Below are 19,861 nucleotides of genomic sequence, written 5' to 3'. Positions count from 1 at the left end.
AGTCTATATGTCAATAGTTCCGTATAATTCAAGCAACGAAATAGTCTATCACGATCCGAACCACGGTATTTTAGTGCTCCATGATAATCAGGATAATACGCTTCAATTAGTCTCAACTGCAAACGAGGGTCAGAATAATAAAATAGATCTAGTTCGTAGTGAAGATCGCAGTAGCGGAACAAGGTATGGAAATAACAACCCCCATAGTCATATAAAATGTCCGAGTTGTGGGTTTGCATGGTCTGAACATTCGAATATTGGCGAAACGTCTAAGAGAAGTAAAAGTGATGCACTGAATGAACTAATGGACTCATTGAAATCGGGTCCTGATAGTAGGAAGGCCATGATGAAGAATTTCCCAGAAGGTTTTATGCATCATGATTATTTTAAGTTGTTAGGAAAGCTACCTTATAATCAAAAACCTAGGGTCAGATCAGCCTCTACTCTACCAGAAAATATATTCAACCAAGGTTATTTCAAAAGATTTTTCAAAAAAGTTCCCCCATTTATGCTTGGATCTGGTGCCCATTCGCAGGTATATAAAGTGGTTCATGTATTGAATGATATAAAGCTTGGAACGTATGCAGTAAAAAGAATTAGCATAGGAGATAAGATTGAACTACTAGAACAAGTTTTAAATGAAGTACTTATTTTATACGAGCTATCCATACAAGGAGCTAATGAGAATAATTTAATAAGGTATAATCATGTTTGGTTAGAGTTGGGTGATATCCAAGACCTGAAGACTTACTTCTTGCCAGATAAACAAAAAAATTCAGAATTTGATAATAGTATCCCTTATGTCTTCATTCTTCAGCAATATTGTGATGGCGGGCATTTAGAAGACCTTATAGAAAAAGTATTCTTACGTGAATTGCATTTAAGTGCTAAAGAGCAACTTGATTTGGAACGACAACGCCGTAGATCGGTACGTAAAAATTCTAATCAGAAACTTGAAGATATGGATCCAGAAAGTAAGGAAAATAAGAAATTTTGGTTAGGATGTATTGAAATTTGGAAATTTTTTAGGGATGTTGCAAAAGGTGTGCATTATTTGCATTTGCACGGAATCCTTCATCGTGATCTCAAACCATCCAATTGTTTATTGGATAACAAGTATGATAATAATCCTATTGATAATCGGATTTATGGGTGCGAAAATGAATTAAACGGAGAGCTTTCAAAATTGCCAAAGGTCTTGGTATCTGATTTTGGGGAAGGCCAATTTATTAATAAGCATAACATTCCAGCGGATGATGTATCCATTAAAGACGTGAATAAAGATGAAGACGAACGTCGTGGAAACACAGGTACTCTTGAATTCACAGCACCAGAACTTTGGTTATTTTCTAATTTTGATCCGTCTCTTGGTAGTGAACGACAATATTTTATAAACGAATTCACTTATGAGAGTGATATCTATTCGTTAGGATTAATATTGTGCTGGTTATGTGCTGGAATACTACCTTTTTCACATATGATTAAAGGTGAGTTAGACCCACAGCTCATCAGGGACAAAATTCTCGAATGGTACTTTGACCTAAATGCTACCAAATTCCACGAATGGTTTGTGTCATCTGTCCAAATCAAACCAGGAACTAATGAGTTTGATGAAAGCTGCGTGAGTGATTTTGAAAAGCTAATATACTTAATGATAAAAGGTGATGATTCTAAAGAACCGGAGAATTCACCACCAAACCGATTATTGTCAGGCGATGTGATAAAATTCTTGGAAGCCATGAAATGGAAAAGATTTATAGCCGAAAATGAGATAATTCAAGACAATCCTGAAGAAGAAACAAACAAATTCGGTCTAATTCCTGCAATAAATCCATCTCAACCTGAAGAGGCCATTGATCCAGATTTTATATATCAATCTGACGACATTACCTCAGAGGACGATGACGTACATGATATAGCCAGTTCCGAATATGACGATGATTATTCCGTACAAGTACCCACTAGAGATGCTTTTATATCATCTGCTGTCACTAAGTCAAATATCTTCAACTTTTGCATGATCTTAGGCTACATGCTAAACATTTTGCTTTTCGATATCATTGAGTATAATATTTTTTATACCTACAAATTGATGGTCAAAATTTTAGTTTTAGTTTTGTTTTCTACGGATTTACTATTATTGGAGTCTAAATTTGCAAGGGTATCCTGTTTGATATTAGCATTCAGTTTATCAATGGCCTTAGCTATATAAGCTGCAATTACATATCGGATCACATGACCGAAAATTTTTTGATAGTCCATCAAAATATATACAGCATTTATCTTCAACTATTTAAGTAATTAATAGTATTTCTCTCTAGACGTGTAGATGATGGTATCCAAAAGGAAGAGAGAATCTCCTCCAGTCAAGCTTAAGTCTAAGAAGCAAAGAAAAAAGACGAGTAAAAGTGGTGGGATAATACCGATTGAAAATAAATATGAAGCATTACCATCGAGTGATAATGAATCAGACTCAAGTTTGAAGTTTGACTTTAAATCAAATTCCAGGGAACCAGAAATGGTATTCGTTGAGTCGGATGATGAGGAGGAAGGTGTTGTGATAGTATCCGATGATGACAAGCCGGAAGATCTGGAAGAGCCGGCATCGAAGAAGCAAAAGTTTGTAAATAATGAGTTAGCCAAGAATCAAGATTTCATAGAATTTGGCTTCAGCTCGTCAGAAGAAGATGCTCCTGAACGTAACGATTATGATGATTATTCCGATGATGGGGTACTAAGTGATGATGAATCAGGCACGATTCATACGCAAACCACCACCAAATCGTTATACCCATGGATTAAAGACCATGACCACTCGAAACAAAAGGAAATTGCGGACTGGTTCACTATGGAAATTAAAGATTTTGTCAATTACATATCTCCGTCTGAGGCGGAAATTATGACCAGAAATAGAGTTGTCAACCAGTTGAAACAACAAATTGGGCAATTTTGGCCTGCTACTGAGCTTCATGTATTTGGATCTTGTGCTACTGATTTATATTTACCAGGCTCGGATATAGATATGGTTGTTGTATCAGAAACTGGAGACTATGAGCATAGATCGAGATTGTACCAGTTATCGTCATTTTTAAGAAATAAAAAGTTAGCAAAAAATATAGAAGTGATCGCCAAGGCCAAGGTTCCCATTATTAAATTCGTGGATCCAACTTCTAATATCCATATAGATATATCTTTCGAAAGAACTAATGGTATTGATGCTGCTAAGAAGATTAGAAGATGGTTGTCATCCACTCCTGGTTTGCGAGAACTAGTCCTTATCGTGAAACAGTTTTTGAGGTCGCGTAAGTTAAACAATGTCCATGTAGGAGGATTAGGTGGATATTCGACTATCATATTATGTTATCACTTCTTAAAGCTACACCCAAGACTATCTACTAAAAATATGGCGGTGTTGGACAATTTGGGTTCTTTGTTAATAGAATTTTTTGAATTGTATGGACGTAATTTTTCTTACGACAATTTAATCATTGCAATTGATACAGAAACTGATCTTCCAAAATACTTGCTAAAAAGAAAACATCCAGTTTTGAATACTTCAAGAAATCCATTTTCCATCATAATACAAGACCCTTCTGATCCAGCTAATAATATAACACGATCTTCTTATAATTTAAGAGATTTAAAGAAGGCATTTGGAGGTGCATTTCAATTATTGGTTGATAAATGCTACGAATTAAATGGTGCATCTTATAAGTCCAGAATTGGGCAGCTGATTCTAGGTGATATTATTAAGTATAGAGGTAAAGAAAGAGATTTCAACGATGATAGACATAAGGTCACTAATGATGCATTAATTAATCATGAAAATGAGGAAGGAAATGATGATGATGAAAGTGACGGTGCCAATGGTAATAATAAATATTATTTTTCCGACATGACGGTTGAAAGTGAAGAAGACACCACATTTGCACAGGAAATAAAACCTGAAGATCCGAATAAAAAGAAAGTAGCCGATTTTATGAGCATCAATGTGCCATCTGAGGATGAAGAAGACGATCCTAAGGAAAAAAAAGAGGAAGATACCGAAACCCAAGACTCTGATAAACAAAAGAATAATTTAGATAAAGATATTAAAAGAGACTACTGGAGACAAAAAGGGTTAGGATTATGAGCATTATATTACATTGCATTTACTTCCATCTTGTATTTATAAAGTATTATTTACACATCAACAGCATTTATTATTATTTGTAGTATCCCCAAACCTAGAATTGAAAACATTTATCATGCCTGGTCGTTGCGAATTATTTGCTTCGTTATCTTGATTTTTGTAGTACTCTGTAAAGAACTCTTCATCAATGTCATCTACTACTTCATCGAATAACTCGTCTATTCCTTCGCCTGTTTTAGCACTGGTTTTATAAAATTTCATAGTACTCGCAAGACTTGATATATAATCTGAAGGGTCCAGCAGCGAATCTATATCATTCTTATTCCCTATTAGTTTAATTTTTATATCCTGGTCGTTTGCGTTGATTTGCAATTGTTCTATCCAATATTTGGCCTTATCAAATGTCTCCTCCATATTAGACAAATCAAAGCATACTAACGCCGTTTTTGCGTTACGATAATACATGGGAGTTAACGATCTATATCTTTCTTGTCCTGCCGTATCCCATATTTCAAATTTCACTTTCTTTTCCGGGTTATTATTCGAATGATGTTCCTTTGTAATAAATGCTGCTCCGATAGTATTAGCCGTATGTTCGTCAAACTTATTGGTCGTGAACCTATGAACTAACGACGTTTTCCCGACAGACGAGTCTCCAAGTATCACGATTTTGTATGGTGGTGATTTTGAAGTGGCCATGGTAGCCTTTTATCTACCTGATACCGCTATCTTAGTACCAGCTTCTTGTAGATGACTTCACTGAAGTGTTAGTTACACAAAAACGAGCAGATGTTGCAGCCTACTATTCGTACTAAACGGCACGTACGACGATATATATTAGGTATGACTGTCCGTGGAGAGCCCTATGGTTATTTAGAGTACTGAAAATATAAGATAACTTCATGAAGCCTTCTGACAATATCTGTCTCAAAAAATAAAATCTCGCCTGCGAGTCTAATACGCCCTAGGAAGACATAAATGTTCTACTCATAGCACTGGACTGAATCCTGCCTGAACTGAAATCTTCTGTCCACCTGGAATCCCCCTATCCAACTGTCTAAATTTCATGTTTAAAAATATCTTCTCGCCTCATAGACGTCTCTATCACCTCGCTTGAGATGCCAAAATAAACCTCCGTAGAAATCTATGCTTATACCGGCCAAATCCCCTACAACCAACGGTCTCCCGTCGACAGCTCATATAAAATCTACGGTCTACGAGTGAAATATATGGATCTACTGACACCTCTCTTTCAAATTTGAATCCAGACAGGTTCTTAAAAGACACAATTTTTTCTCTCCATCAACTATCGCATCTCTTCATGATTGCATCCCCGTAATATGTCTGCCCGATCCGAAACCAAATACTGGCTCGAATCACGCAATTACAGGAATCATAATAATGCACTGTCTATGTGATGGATTACTTTTGGACAAAGTTAATGAAGAAAAGGGAAAAAAATTAAATCAACTAAATCGCCCGATGCTTTTATAGCGGAAAATTGGGTGAAAAAAATGGATTTTGTGTAACAAATGAGGAAATGGCCGGGTAACAAATTTTTTGATCAAGATTTGGTTAACTGTAGGTAAAAAAGAATAACAAATAGCACTCTTATTTAATTGAATATACACATTTTGTAGAGGAATCAGATAATAGATGTCATTTTTTGGTCAATGTAATGGATTGAGTGGTTCGAGTGGTTCGAGTGGAACAGGAGGAACCAATCTAGCAACTGGAGGAGTCAATGAAAGCTTGCAAATGGGAAATAGAAGTGACGCTGGCGCTATACCTAGCAGCGGTAATGTTAGTGGTACAATCCCAAGTAGTAATGCTCATACATCGTCGAGATTATTGCAGGATTTATTAGAGTCCGCTAATAATTTACCCAAGCCAAATAATTCAGATTTAGGATCAATTCACTTGACATTGAATGGGTTGAAGAAAAAATCGAACCAGCTAAGAAAGAGGAATGATAATGAAGGACAGAACTTCACCAAGGCACATTATTTATTGGCGTCGAGTGGGGTAAGCGCAGAAGAGATCGAGAACGAATTGAACTCGATTGAGGTGCCAGTGAAGCCACTTGAATCGCAGACTGTTTCGAATGCAGTTAATAATAATATCGATAGCTACTTGAACGACAAGAAGGACGAGAATATTTTGGCGGCTATTGAGCAGTCTTTGGTATCGGCGTCGAAAGACTTCAATCAGTTCATCAATGAAAATGTTTCCATCGACTGGAAAGTACGTCGAGACGAATTGAGAAAATCGTTTGGAATCGGCAGTCCTCAGAAAAACACATCGCATAAGGTGTCGAAACCCACCAAATCTGTAACATGGAACAAGTCCATCCCCGGTAATTATAATGTATTAACGCCATTATCGACCAATAAATCTACATCATTTTTAAAGAATTTGACGAGAGAAAAATTCGAGAACAATGCCCAGATTGTATATCAATTGAATGAGGCTAGATTAAATAATTCGTTCTTTCCAATAGCTTTAAGTTTTGAAGAATTGAATAAGTCATATTCAGATTTGAAGTCAAGACAAATTTCGGAGGCCTGGAAAATACTTATCGAGTTGACAAACGAAAAAACAAATAAGATTAATCAAGAACAAAAGTTTTTTGAAACGTACCAGACTGCTGATCATACCAATTCCATGAAATTTAGAAAGCAAGTCATACAAAGAAGTAAAAATTACTTGGAACAGCAGTTTTATAACTATATGGACGAAATCTACACTAAGGATGATAAAAAGAAGCAGTTCTCTACATCAATTAACATTGACAAGGTTTCATATTTTATTGATAGAATCATCATGAAGAATAATACGGGATTTGTAGATCAAACCTTGAACGTTAATGGTGTTCCAATATGGGCATTGATATTCTACTTATTAAGAAGTGGTTTATATAATGATGCTCTAGAGTTGGCATCACAAAATAAAGATCTTTTCAATAAATTTGATAAGAACTTCCCAGTTTACATAAAGAAGTTTGTTGAAAATGATTGCATTAACTTACCTATGGAATTGAATGAAAGATTAAATGCTGAATTTAATCAACAGTTTGCATTTATTAATGATGACTTGAAGGGTAACTTCGATCCGTTCAAATATTCAGTATATAAACTTATTGGAAAATGTGACTTATCGAAGAAAAAATTGCCAGATGAAATTAATTTAAGTATTGAGGATTGGCTTTGGTTTCACTTATCCATAATTAATGAGTTCAGCTTTGACTTGAATTCATCAAGTTTAATTTTTGAAAACTATTCCTTGGAAAACTTACAAAAGAAAGTTATTCAATTAGGACCTAAGAAGTTCAATTCATCTTCCAACAACCCTTTATACTTAAAAACTTTAATAATGGTAGGGTTATACGAGTTGGCTGTGGAATATGCATTTGATCTGATAAACGAATGTGATGCTGTTCATTTAGCAATCGGATTGTGTTATTACGGATTATTGAAAGTTTCAAGTTTCAATAATAAAGACGAGTTAATTTTCATAAATTCATCAAATGAATACGAGATTAACTTCAGTAGATTGTTAGGTTCATACACGAGATTTTTCAAGATCAGTGACCCAATGGTTGCTTGCCAATATCTCATCTTGATTGCCATGTCAAAAGGTGGTGATTCAAAGGAAGAAATATCCAAATGTCATGAAGCTTTAAGAGAATTAATCTTGATTTCAAGAGAATTCAACATGTTGTTAGGTGAGTTGAACCAAAATAATGGGAACAAGATACCCGGGATTTTAGAGAAACAAAGATCTTTAATTAATTTATCTAATTTGGAACAATTTCAAAAGCAAATCATCGAAACATCTGCTATTAGATGTGAAGAAGAAGGTAGAATCTTTGATGCATTATTATTATACCAATTGTGCCAAGATTTTGATACGGTTGTTTCGTTAATCAATAAATTATTAGGTGAAACGTTATCAACTACCGAATTAGATAAACCATTAATTAATTATGGTAATTATGAAAATATCAATGGCGAAATACAATCTGAAAATACTATAGATAATAATATTATATTATTATCTCAACACATAATGAAGCTTTTCTACAATAACAGTTTTATTTTGGATAGAATCAGTCCTTCCAAAAAGGAAACTTGCGATTTATTATTACCAATAATTCACATCAGAGACTTGTTTATGAATAAGAACTGGAATGACGTAATAATTGAAATTAATAAATTAGGATTATTACCTGTTAATAAATCTAATGGTTTAATTGAAATCAGAAAAATGGCAGAATTTGTTCATAACACATTGGATGATACATTGATCAAAGTTATCCCATCTTTGTTGATAATGGTAATGACGTCCGTGTCGCAATTGAATTATTCTATCTTAACGAAGCGTTATCAAACCTCAAGTAATGAAAGAGAAGAATTGTCCAACTTAAAGACCATTGCAAAGAACTGTATGATTTATGCTGGTATGGTACAATATAAGATGCCAAGAGAAACATACAGTTTACTTATTTCCTTAGAATCACTGTTGTAATTATATATTTAGACGTAAATAAAATTTTGTATATTATCAAAACTCTGCGCTCGTAAAAAGTGAGTAGATAACATTTCGTTTATGACTAAATTCTCCATCTTCTTTGTTGCAAGATGCCACCTAAAAAATCTAAAAATGATTCCAAAGTGTTAAAGACTGATTCTAAACTATTGAAGAAATTCAAGTTTCCTGATAATTTCAATAATTTGCTGATTAATTATTCTAAACAATTCTTTAAACCTCAACCAGAAACTTTAATCAGTGATCAAATAATAATAGTGGAAAAGTTTTTTAGTAATGAACTCTGCAATGAACTAATTAAGTCGTTTGAAAGCTCTCCTGACTTAAAAATGGAAACAACGCCGTTGATTAAAAGTAAAGACTACGCTGCAAGGTTTAATGACAGAGGTTTTAGTGTTGACTTTGATGCTTCAAGAAACTTGTGGTCATATCTACAAAAGATATTATTGCGAGACGTCGAATACGAAGATGATGACGACAATGATGTGAAACTGATATTTAATGATGCAATAGCTTTAAATTCACAATTAAGAATATATAGGTATAGGAAGGGACACCATTTTGGACAGCACTATGATGAGTCGGTGATATGTCCCTTGACAGAAGATAAAAATAATCAAAAAGGCATTACTAAATGGACATTGCTCATATATTTGACTGGTGATGATGAGTTTAAAGGCGGAGGTACAATTTTTTATCCTGATTACTCGAGTGCTAAGCACTTGAATGTTCATCCCAGTAAAGGAATGGCCTTGTTGCACAAACATGGTGACGACTGCTTAAGACACGAGGCAGAGCTTGTCGAGGATGGTGTTAAATGGGTTTTAAGAAGCGATGTTGTCTATCCATCATAAAGAATATTTCTATAAACCTAACCTAATAATTTTTGTCTGAAAAAATCCTGAGTTTCTTTTATAACCTGATTAAAATCAGTACATCTACCTCTTGTAAATAGTTTCTGTTTAACCCAACCACTTAATTTATCCTGAATTTTATCCAGTCCATACCTTTGATCAAATAAATAAATAATTGAATAATCATTTTTATGTCTAATACTTCTACCAATACTTTGATTGACAGCTCTCATACAGATGTTTTCATAGAAATTTTTAGCATTCACCATCGCCTGCGATTTTGTTCCTCCTTTTGCAATTGTTGATTCTTCAATGAATTTTCTTTTGGCGATTAGTTCAGCTGAAAATATATTGGGAAATGGTAGCCCAATCATTATCACTCCCCTTGCTAATTCATCTGAAAAATTAATACCTTCCGACATTTTTCCACCTACTACTGAAAGCAACAAGGCGCTGTGTTTTTCAGATTTATTGGTACTTGAATAGTCATTGAGAACTTTCTCAACTTTGGACGAGTCCTCAGGTTCTTGAAATATTGCTTTTACTTTGGTTAAAGATTCAATTATCTTATTTTGCCTCCATACATTCATTACAACATTAAGATATTTATAACTTGGAAAGAATATAACAATTCCATCAGGGGTTGATTCTATGATGTTCAAAATTGCATGTCCTAGTTCAATTATCATCTTACTGTTGTTCCGTTTGTCAAACAGAAATTCAAATGAAATATCATTGTAATTACCTATAGGGAAAACCTCTAAATTTTCCTGGGGTATGATATGTCCACAACTAAATTTCTTTATTTGTTCAGGTGGTATGTAGGGAAACAAATAATTAGTGTAATCATTCATAGGTTCCATAGTGCCCCCACATAACAAAACACATCTAGCCCTTTTCACGATATCTCTAAAGATTTCGCTTGGGTCCAATAACATATAATTAATAGAAACAGAATCATTCGTCTTATCCCAGAAAAATTTACCTTCTTTCGAAGGATTTGTTAAACATTTCAAAAACTTGGTTATTTTGAATAATAGGGGGTTCGATCTATTTTTTATGGACTCTGAATCATTAAGTTTTTGCATATAACTCTCTATCTTATAAGCAATCTTGGATTTATTTAAGAACTGCTCTATCTTGTGAATATTTACAAGGTCCCCAGTAGTTCCTTCAAAAATATCACTTGTTATAATCTCATCACCATGTTTAATCTTTCCATCCTTTGAATTGGACGAGATGAACTTTTCTAAAACTTGACACAATTTGATAAGTTTCATGATGTTTATTCTATTCCCACTATTCAATCTTTTAATGAATTTATTAAGATAAAATTTCAAGGACTTCGTGATATCCGATAGTTCATTACTGGTAATAGAAACCGAGTATATAGAACTAATCACATCCAACAAATTATGAGCTTCATCAATAATTATTATAGAGTCATCTATATTCAAATTAAGTGCCAGCCTAGTTGAATCTTGAAGTAGCATTTGATATGGTAACGCGATTATTTCAGTAACATCGATTCCTTTTCTTACAGAGTAATATGGGCATATTTTCAATTTATTACCCAATTTACCCAAGTCTTCAATATCATGAATTTTTGTGAAGCTGAGATCAGAAAACTTCTTGACTATCTCTTCAGACTGGGTATTGTGAAGTTTTGGAATATACTCACAGCTATTCTTTGAACTTTGTTGCAAATCGATGCACGCATCATTAATACTTGAAACATTAGAAAGCTTCGAGATTTTGGGGTGTATACATAACTGCTTCCTTGATGCTAGAGGAGAGAACTTTATTCTTTCTGGAATATTATCTAATGATGATTCAAATTCCGTCATATTCAATTGATGAGAAAATTGGCTTAATTGGGAATGAGTTCTCGAGGAAAAGAAAATCTTAACAGGACAGTCATTTACTGGCTCCACCGTTTCCTTGGGGCCATCTACCCTGGATAATAGTTCGTTGATCTCGGACGTTAATTTATCGTTTTCATACTTCGAATCCAACTCAGAATCACTATAATAATCAGCAGGTATGAAATTTTCATCTTGTTCTTGTTCAGGCTTCTGTCTCTTTACCTTCTTCTCAGGTAATACACTTACTTTGGAAACATCATAATTTTCCAGTAAATCGTCTAACAACCTCTCATACTCCTGGGCCCGCACTTTTGTCCTATTTGCAATAGTCTTTTGATATGCCTGCTTAACCCATTCTGGTTCGTCTTCAGACTCAGAGTCTTCAGTCTCCCTGAATGTTGAATTCTTTTTGTATTCACGTAACCATGTCATAGACGAACAGATTAAAGACAACGTTTTACCTGTACCAGTTGGACTCTCAAATAACCCGATTTTATAATTATCAATTGCATCATAAATTGCATCCATCAACTGTATTTGGATATCATACGGTTCAAACGGGTGATTGTATTTCCTCGAGTTATTACCGACATCATTTGCTTCTAAATTTCCCATTAATGACTACCGATATTCAATAGCTCAGTATAGACCAAGCGCTTTTTGATATTAGATGAGTACTAAATCATGTGACTATATTTCAATATAAGTAGATTATAGTAATAGATGTACAATCGAAGTAACAGTAATTAGCATAGTAAGTTCTAGTAGGATGGATGTATTAATCTATATTATCTATTTTTGGTTAAGGCAATTCAAATCATCAGATTTTATCGTTTTTTTAAAAAGATTAAAACTATATAGCATATTTACTGATATATTCACGAAATAAACTTGGATCTAAAGCTTGCATGTAGTGTTAAGCATCTTCTTGAAGTTTTCAACACCCTCTAAATTCGTGCATGAGCCCCCGCAAGCAACGACAATAATGATATCATCGGGGGATAAATTAGTATAATGCTTTGTCAATATATCCATTCTATTGTATACTAATGACAATGCAGTACCGCAAGCTGGCTCAACAACAACACCGGAATTACTATAAAAATCAATTAAGCCTTGAATGGCATCTAAGTCGTCGATCGAATCGACATAAGTCTTGAATTTAGAATTATAGTAGTTGTCTAAACTTTGTTCAGACAAGTATGAGCATGCAAGTGAGGTGGCTAATGAGTTGACCGAATCTAATGTAAAGACTTCTCCAGCCTTGATTGTTTCCAACAAAGTTGGAGCCTGGTTAGTCTCAACAAGCATCAAGCTTGTATCTTTGTTTGTTTTGTTTTGTTCAAGGCCCTTCATAATCCCGTTATAAAGGCCGCCTCCACCAACAGAGCACACAATACCTTTGACTTTTTGTGAGTCGTTATAGGATAATTGTTCTTGGTATACTTCGTCCACTAACGACGAGTGACCCTCCCATATTAATGGATTGTCAAATGGATGGCAATAGATTGGGTAAATGTTTAAGTCTATGTTTCTCATCATGTTCTTCAAGTATCCGTCGGCTTCATTAATATTTTTCCCGTGCATAATAGTCTTGGCCCCATAGCTCTGCAATTTCTCAATAATCTCTGGCTTTGATGTGGTTGGCAAAACAACGGTGCATCCTATCCTAAAGTAACGCGCCAGGTATGCTGCTGCCAACCCGGCATTTCCTCCACTTGATGCAAACACGTAGAGTGTCTTGTCAATCTTTTCCTTTTTGGCTTTTTGAATCAGTCTGTAAATCAAATTGGAAATGCCTCTCAATTTAAAACTACCACATGGTTGTTCATATTCATTCTTCAAGAAAACACGGCATGGCGGTTTATTTGGCAAGTCCTTAGTAACTTCCACCAAAGAGGTCTTGATAAATGGCTGCGAATCACGCAATGTTTCAACTGGTAACGACATATCTAATGCTGTGCGTATCTTTCTATTCGAATCTAACTGTTGAAGTATATTAGAAGCTAGTTTGTTGAATTGGTGTACATTCACCTTCTTTTTTCCCTCTTATATATGGACTCCCTAGTCCTTATATACTAGGAAAAAGTTTTATGTGTTAGAGCTGCAACGGTTTGACTCGGCCACAGAAGCAACTGAGCTCTGACTCGGATGACTGACTCGCAAATAACTCGGTGCTCCATTTTGCCAGTCAAGGATATCAACACATCCCTACACCCATATATTAGTGGCACGGCAAATGGTTGTGAAACTTACTCCGATAGAGGATACATAGAATCGGTTATATCAATCGGCTCCATCGCTACAGGTCAAATGTTCCAGAGTGAAGAGATAAAATTTGTCACTCAAGCGTACAGCCTGCGATGACCTGACATAGTGAAAATTCTAACGTAAGCTTAAAGTTCATAATACATATATATATATATATATATATTCGATGTGTCAATTTACGGAGTATAACATACAATTGTAAGGGTTCGGAGTTCGGACACAAATATAAAGTAACTGTGGTGGATGTCTAGGCAGCGGAGACAAGAGGAGAGTTTGGTGCACAATGTGTTCCGCAAGAACAACTGAAATAGTCGCTGAGCTCATCCAAATGCCGCAGATAGTGGAGTTGCCTTTCCACAGAAAAATGTGTCAGCTAAAATCTGGCATATAGAAAAACTATTTATGGCAGGAAGAGGGTTTAGAAAGTGCCATCGCATACGATGAGATGTAGATATGTAGACTCAAATGGAGAACGCAGAATGTTGGTTATTTGTGAAGTGTAACGTTGTAGTTAGGTAAAGAGAATAAATCGGAGCCGGTGCTTACTTTTTGAGGGAAATATAGCTTTTTGTAGGACGGGGTCATGATCTGTGAGATTGCTGACTCGTTCTTACGCCTTGTTTTGGTTCCAGAGTTATTTGTAACTGGAATACACGGGATAGGGCTGAACAATTTATGAATTGAGTGCCTGCTACTATTTTAGGTCTGGCAGTAGATTACCATGAGGTGTTGAATTACGTTTATGCATTCATAAGTATATGATATTAAATGAAGATTTATAAGTCATTTATAAACACCTTACATTCGTTCCAATTTTGAAGGTTGTCCTTAAATAGTTGTTTACCGTTCTTGATAAACTCCAACATGATCACAAGCCATTTCTTCTCGACCCTAACCAAAAAGTCGTTGAAGTTTAAGTTCAACTCCTGAGTAAGGGTTGATATGTCTGTATTAGTTAAATCAATGAGCTGATCCAACTTGGTCAACTCCTTTTCTATCTGGTTTATCTTATGCTTGTAATGACTGTTGATATCTATATTTGTATTTTCAAGGTTTGCGGAAGGGTTAACGGGGTAACTCATATTTTCATCGCTAACGAGAGGTGTTCTTTCTCGTCTAATCCCGGTTCCCTCAGATGGGATAGTCAGGGCAGGCAAATCTTCTCTTAGATTGAAAGTAGGTTTGCTGTTACCTCCAAATAACCCGTACCAGCTTTTCTTTGATGATATTTTACGATTCTTCAACCGCTTCTGATTTAATTCAATTTTCTTGATAGCTTCGTTGATGCTAGGACTGTCGATATCTAAGTTTCGCAAATCCTTTAGTTTCAGCTGAGATTCAAAATTAGTCGAAATGTTTGCAAGTTCTTGGTATTTATTGAACTTTAGCTTGTATACTAGCTTATATTGTATTATCTTGAACTTGTAAAACTTGATTAACTGTAACGATGTCAAATAATATTGCACTAGTTGACTGATAGGTTCTTGCCATTCAGGTATTATGTCGTTCATCAAGAATGCTTCATATCCGAGAAAGTTAGAGTCTATGGTTGACCCAAATTTTTCGATCAATGAGCTCAATGCATTGGAATCCGTGTTCAATTCATGTATTTGTAAAGAAAAATTGTTTAAATTACCGCCTAATTCGATCAATGTGTTTATGATAGACTTGAAATTCTTGACAGATCTAGAATTTAACTTGTTTAACTCTGTTAATACTTTTATATTCTGATGAAAATTCTTCTCAAAATCTATCAAGCTAATGGGTATCTCTGTGAATAGACTTGTCGTAGGCTCGGATGGGTGTCGCCTTTCATTTTGCTCCTTTCTGAGCTCAAAAACATGTACTTGTTCATTTAATTTATGCAAATCTTCGTTCAATTTATGAAGTGAACTAATGTTATCAATATTCGAGTTCAATTCAAACCCATTTACTATTGGTAATAACGAATACAACCCATTTTGATCGGTGGGATTCACAGGATTCGCCAATAATAAATTGTTGGGGATTAAACTAACCGGAGGCTCGTTAACAGCATTATTCCAGCAAAGTTCGTAGTTCGGGTCCAAAAACTTATGTACAAGCACACAGCTCTTTAATGCTACATTGGAGTCAAATATAATGTCCTTTAAAAAATTGGCAAAGCACCGCTTCCTGGTCTCGATGATATTGAGTTCTTTTGAATTGTCGATCGAATTAATCAAATACGTGAATAATGTGTGCTTCTCTGGTATAGGTGGAATTACCAACGTAGGGAATAGTATCTGCAAGTTATCTCTCAAAGACTTGAACTCACTATACCTCCGCTTCACTATCATGCGATTATCGTCGAAGCTCGATAGCTCGATCGAATAAGCAACGACTGATGAGTTAATCATTCGTTCACTGGAAATGACATTTATTTGTAAATTAGGGTCGTTGACCATCTGTTCTATTTTCTTTGATAATACGATAGAATTGCTGACCAAATCGTTATTGTGGGCCAGATTGTTATCATCGTTGGTGATACTGGGGTCTCCATTGGATGTTACGCTCGGAGGACACGTCTGTTTGCTTTTGCCGTAGGGATCTCGGAGAAATGATTGATTTCCGTAGAACGACGGATTGTTGTCCTGTTCTATGTCGCCGAACAAGTTGTTATCGTTGGGATTCATTACTGATGTATTGTTATCTCTCAGTAGCCTTATTGCTTCTCATACATTTGATTAAAGAATATATTGTATACTGCACATAGACCATCATCAGCCAAAAATGCTCCCAAGGCCATTCCTAGGTGTATGGAAAAGCGTCCTGGATGTATACCAAGAGAAAGAAGGTTCTTCTTGATAGGCTAAAGAGGCTGGGGCTTTGAGATTGGTCTATATCTTTTCAATCGGCTGTTCGTCTTCTAAAATGTTTCTAAAAGCCTCCACTATTGTCGACACGACGCAACTTACCTTATTTTGGATGTTAGTGGGCAATATATGATGGTCTTTATTGACATTCACAAACACAGGTTGTAACTTCCGCCCCTGTGACCCATCTTTTCTAATCCATTGACCTCTGACGCTATTTTTTTTTTTTTTTCAGCGGAAGGTCTCTATCGCAGCTTTCTCTCTTTGAAGGTCTCTACAAAAACTTCGGACCGTATATGTGCTCTCTGAAACCAGATCTGTCCACCTCCATCATTTGACTAGTGTGGCTCCGAAAATTTCTACAATATGTACGCTGCTTCCTTGACTTTATCTTCGTCTCATTACAACAGCGATGTAATTCGCAGCTATATCTTATGCTCCGTTCCCATAGGTAGCCTTCATCATAGTTCATCCCCGACCACAGCAAACGTCGCAAAGCTTATTCACTCCATTCGCCACTTCATTAGCCCCGTCCACCCTCTTCAGCCGTCTTCTCGCTCCATGCGCGCCCTTCCACGTTGTTATTGTGCACCCGTCTCCCATCGATCAAAGAAGCCCGCCTCAATCTCGTCTCCGGCCATTCACACCAGTTTCTGGAGGCTCGTGGCCGTACAAAACGGTATCTTACATATCCCATTGCATATCGTATTGTTCTCGGCCAATACATATATGGCTTTGCTTGCAAAATTTGCGTTCCCCCCTCCCTCCAAATATGTCTTTTTCAATCTGCAATCACATCGTTCTCCCACTATACTTCCCTGTCTCTACTTTCATATCACTTGTTCCAATCACCAATCACCTTCATCGTCTTTAAGCTTTAGTCTTCCTTCTCTTGCGTTTATCTACGTACAATATGCTGTTATCGCTCCCCTCCCTTCCCCCGCCATCAATAAAGCCTGGCCGTTACGTGGTGATCGCATGTTCGAACCTCATCTCGGACATCAGACCGCCCTTGAATTGCGATAACATTCACTTTTTTCTGGGTCGCGGGGCATTATGTAAACAACAAAGCGGCCTTACTTAAACAATTCTAGGTACCAAAAAAAGCTTCCAGCATCGCTCAATAACATTTATAAAAGAAGTGAGTTTATGATTTAGAGGATGGTGGCATTAAATAACATGTTTGGCATGAGTAAGCTATATGTCAAACACTCAAAGAGAATCTTGCTAGTGTGCTTAATTCTAGTAAGTATCCATGTGTTCTATTTGGTGCACCGAAATAAATGGGCCCTGAATCTGGTTTCAATAAAAAACGAAGGATACAGATTGATCAAATATTTTGAGAATTCGGAGTCGGGACTCATGGTGGTTGAGAAGTCGTACAAGGTCAGCAGGAGTGAGGCAGGACGGGCAGAAAACGAGGATGAGGGTATCAACAATAATAGGTTCAACATAGAAACAATCGAAGGATACAAATACGACAAACAACAGGCAATAGACCAACAGCAAAAGATATTGCAAGAAAATGCATCTGTAGAGGAAAAGATGGAATTTGAAACGAGGTTTGTAGAAAGACTTGTTTCGTTTTTCAGCGATTTATTCGTGCTAATCGAAGCGTGTGGACCAGACATTGATAAAGTGAACAACGACGAGCACTACCAGGCGTCGAAGGAGGCAAACAAGTTCCCCAATAGAGATGGACGCATGCCAACGTATGGAGGTCATTTGCGGGAGAACTACCTTGAGGAGCCTATCAGGACCAAAGAATTGCTTGAAAGCTACCTTCAGTTGTCGAAGGAAGAGATATTTGCGTTGACGAAGTCTCAATCCAAATTCATGGAAAGCATGCCCAATGAGTACCCCCTGGAGATGGTGGAGTTGAGTAAGTATAACCAGTTTTTGAAGGGTGACGGGATAGTCTATCTCGGGGGTGGAAAGTATAACCAACTCGTGATGCTCTCGTTGAAGTTGTTAAGATCGCACGGGTCACAGTTGCCGGTCGAAGTGATCATTCCCAAGAGGAGTGACTTCGATATTGATTTCTGTAACCGGGTGCTCCCAAACATGAATGCCAAATGTAAGGTCATGTCAGACTACTTGCCCGAAAAAATTATGAAAACCATTGGAGGTTTCCAGTTTAAAACCGTTGCATTGTTGATATCGTCATTCGAAAACGTATTATATCTAGATGCAGATAATTTGCCCATCAAAAACATCGATCTATTATTCACAAACAAACCATACGTTGATAAGCATTTAGTGATGTGGCCTGATTTATGGAGAAGATCTACGTCTCCTATTTTCTACGATATCGCCCAGATTGCTACCGATGACAAGAAAAGATTGCGTAATAGTTACTTCCTTGGTGACACGAGAGGTACTTCCGACAAGATTCTGTACCACGACTCTGAGGGCACTATTCCCGAAGCGTCGAGCGAAACAGGTCAAATATTGATCAACAAAAAGGTTCATTTTAAAACATTAGTCTTGTCTATGTATTATAATTTCTACGGGCCTGATTTCTATTACCCGTTGCTTAGTCAAGGTGCGGCTGGTGAGGGCGATAAAGAAACTTTCATCGCTGCAGCCCATAAACTCGATTTGCCATATTACCAAGTTCAGGAATTTAATAGAGAATTTGGCCCCATCAATCATGATACCCTTAAGCACGAATATTTCGGGATGGGTCAGTACGACCCTATAATTGACTACATACAATCTTCTCAGCAGGAGAAATATTTCAACTCCGTCAACCCCACGTACGGCAAAAGTAATACTGATGTTGAGAACAGCAATTACGACTATCATTTGTACCACTCGTCAAGCTTATTATTTCTTCACGCAAATTGGCCAAAGTACTATGTCCGTGATTTACTTTTAGGCAACGCCAATGGAAGAGGTCCAAAGGATAAAGACGGAAATAGAAGAAGGTTGTATGACAAAAACTTAATACAAGAATTAAACGGATATGACTTCGAATTGCATATAATGGAAGAACTAAAGTGGTGCTTCTGTAACTTGATCAACATTAATTTGGCAGATGTGCCTAATCCCAAAGATCCTGTTCGTGGTGATATCTGTAAGGAAATTCACGGACAGATTGAATTTTTGCAACAAAACAAATAACACATTTTCTGCTCACAAACTTAATTATTAATAAATGCATTGATTTTCGATACTCGTAGCTGTAATATGTAATTAGGACGTAATAAACTTTGTGGTTATAGAATCTAATCATGAAAACAGTTCTGAAATTCAACTGCACTAAGTGGAGGGTTGGCCGAGTGGTCTAAGGCGGCAGACTTAAGATCTGCTGGACAGTTGTCCGCGCGAGTTCGAACCTCGCATCCTTCATTA

The 19,861-nt window shown here is 36.3% G+C and overlaps 10 protein-coding genes and 1 non-coding gene across 11 annotated transcripts; 7 read left to right on the top strand and 4 right to left on the bottom strand. All coding sequences in view use genetic code 12, as the record gives it.

Annotated features, from left to right (window-relative positions):
* Positions 1 to 7: 7 nt before the first annotated feature.
* Positions 8 to 2,212, top strand: DEHA2A02222g (DEHA2A02222p; the record flags this gene model as incomplete). The annotated part of the gene is made up of 1 exon (XM_456435.1): positions 8 to 2,212. One exon carries the CDS (start codon positions 8 to 10, stop codon positions 2,210 to 2,212), a length of 2,205 nt encoding a protein of 734 aa, XP_456435.2.
* Positions 2,213 to 2,329: 117 nt separating this feature from the next.
* On the top strand, positions 2,330 to 4,132 carry DEHA2A02200g (DEHA2A02200p; the record flags this gene model as incomplete). The annotated part of the gene is made up of 1 exon (XM_456434.1): positions 2,330 to 4,132. The coding sequence occupies one exon, from the start codon at positions 2,330 to 2,332 to the stop codon at positions 4,130 to 4,132; it is 1,803 nt and encodes a 600-aa protein (XP_456434.2).
* Positions 4,133 to 4,189: 57 nt separating this feature from the next.
* DEHA2A02178g (DEHA2A02178p) lies at positions 4,190 to 4,831 on the bottom strand (the record flags this gene model as incomplete). The annotated part of the gene is made up of 1 exon (XM_456433.1): positions 4,190 to 4,831. One exon carries the CDS (start codon positions 4,829 to 4,831, stop codon positions 4,190 to 4,192), a length of 642 nt encoding a protein of 213 aa, XP_456433.2.
* A 957-nt stretch (positions 4,832 to 5,788) lies between these two features.
* Positions 5,789 to 8,659, top strand: DEHA2A02156g (DEHA2A02156p; the record flags this gene model as incomplete). The annotated part of the gene is made up of 1 exon (XM_456432.1): positions 5,789 to 8,659. The coding sequence occupies one exon, from the start codon at positions 5,789 to 5,791 to the stop codon at positions 8,657 to 8,659; it is 2,871 nt and encodes a 956-aa protein (XP_456432.2).
* A 113-nt stretch (positions 8,660 to 8,772) lies between these two features.
* DEHA2A02134g (DEHA2A02134p) lies at positions 8,773 to 9,534 on the top strand (the record flags this gene model as incomplete). Its single annotated transcript, XM_456431.1, has 1 exon — positions 8,773 to 9,534. The coding sequence occupies one exon, from the start codon at positions 8,773 to 8,775 to the stop codon at positions 9,532 to 9,534; it is 762 nt and encodes a 253-aa protein (XP_456431.2).
* Positions 9,535 to 9,551: 17 nt separating this feature from the next.
* DEHA2A02112g (DEHA2A02112p) lies at positions 9,552 to 12,014 on the bottom strand (the record flags this gene model as incomplete). The annotated part of the gene is made up of 1 exon (XM_456430.1): positions 9,552 to 12,014. One exon carries the CDS (start codon positions 12,012 to 12,014, stop codon positions 9,552 to 9,554), a length of 2,463 nt encoding a protein of 820 aa, XP_456430.2.
* Positions 12,015 to 12,296: 282 nt separating this feature from the next.
* On the bottom strand, positions 12,297 to 13,349 carry DEHA2A02090g (DEHA2A02090p; the record flags this gene model as incomplete). Its single annotated transcript, XM_456429.1, has 1 exon — positions 12,297 to 13,349. The coding sequence occupies one exon, from the start codon at positions 13,347 to 13,349 to the stop codon at positions 12,297 to 12,299; it is 1,053 nt and encodes a 350-aa protein (XP_456429.2).
* A 201-nt stretch (positions 13,350 to 13,550) lies between these two features.
* Positions 13,551 to 13,766, top strand: DEHA2A02068g (DEHA2A02068p; the record flags this gene model as incomplete). The annotated part of the gene is made up of 1 exon (XM_002769909.1): positions 13,551 to 13,766. The coding sequence occupies one exon, from the start codon at positions 13,551 to 13,553 to the stop codon at positions 13,764 to 13,766; it is 216 nt and encodes a 71-aa protein (XP_002769955.1).
* Positions 13,767 to 14,446: 680 nt separating this feature from the next.
* DEHA2A02046g (DEHA2A02046p) lies at positions 14,447 to 16,324 on the bottom strand (the record flags this gene model as incomplete). Its single annotated transcript, XM_456428.1, has 1 exon — positions 14,447 to 16,324. One exon carries the CDS (start codon positions 16,322 to 16,324, stop codon positions 14,447 to 14,449), a length of 1,878 nt encoding a protein of 625 aa, XP_456428.2.
* Positions 16,325 to 17,665: 1,341 nt separating this feature from the next.
* On the top strand, positions 17,666 to 19,630 carry DEHA2A02024g (DEHA2A02024p; the record flags this gene model as incomplete). Its single annotated transcript, XM_456427.1, has 1 exon — positions 17,666 to 19,630. The coding sequence occupies one exon, from the start codon at positions 17,666 to 17,668 to the stop codon at positions 19,628 to 19,630; it is 1,965 nt and encodes a 654-aa protein (XP_456427.2).
* Positions 19,631 to 19,774: 144 nt separating this feature from the next.
* Positions 19,775 to 19,858, top strand: DEHA2A02002r. Its single transcript has one exon. It is a non-coding gene; the product is annotated as a tRNA-Leu (tRNA).
* Positions 19,859 to 19,861: the final 3 nt, after the last annotated feature.

The sequence above is a fragment of the Debaryomyces hansenii genome, assembly GCF_000006445.2.
Source record: "Debaryomyces hansenii CBS767 chromosome A complete sequence".
Taxonomy (NCBI): Eukaryota; Fungi; Ascomycota; class Pichiomycetes; order Serinales; family Debaryomycetaceae; genus Debaryomyces; species Debaryomyces hansenii.
Note: the sequence above shows the minus strand (reverse complement) of the source record. Positions and strands in the feature narration are given on the sequence as shown.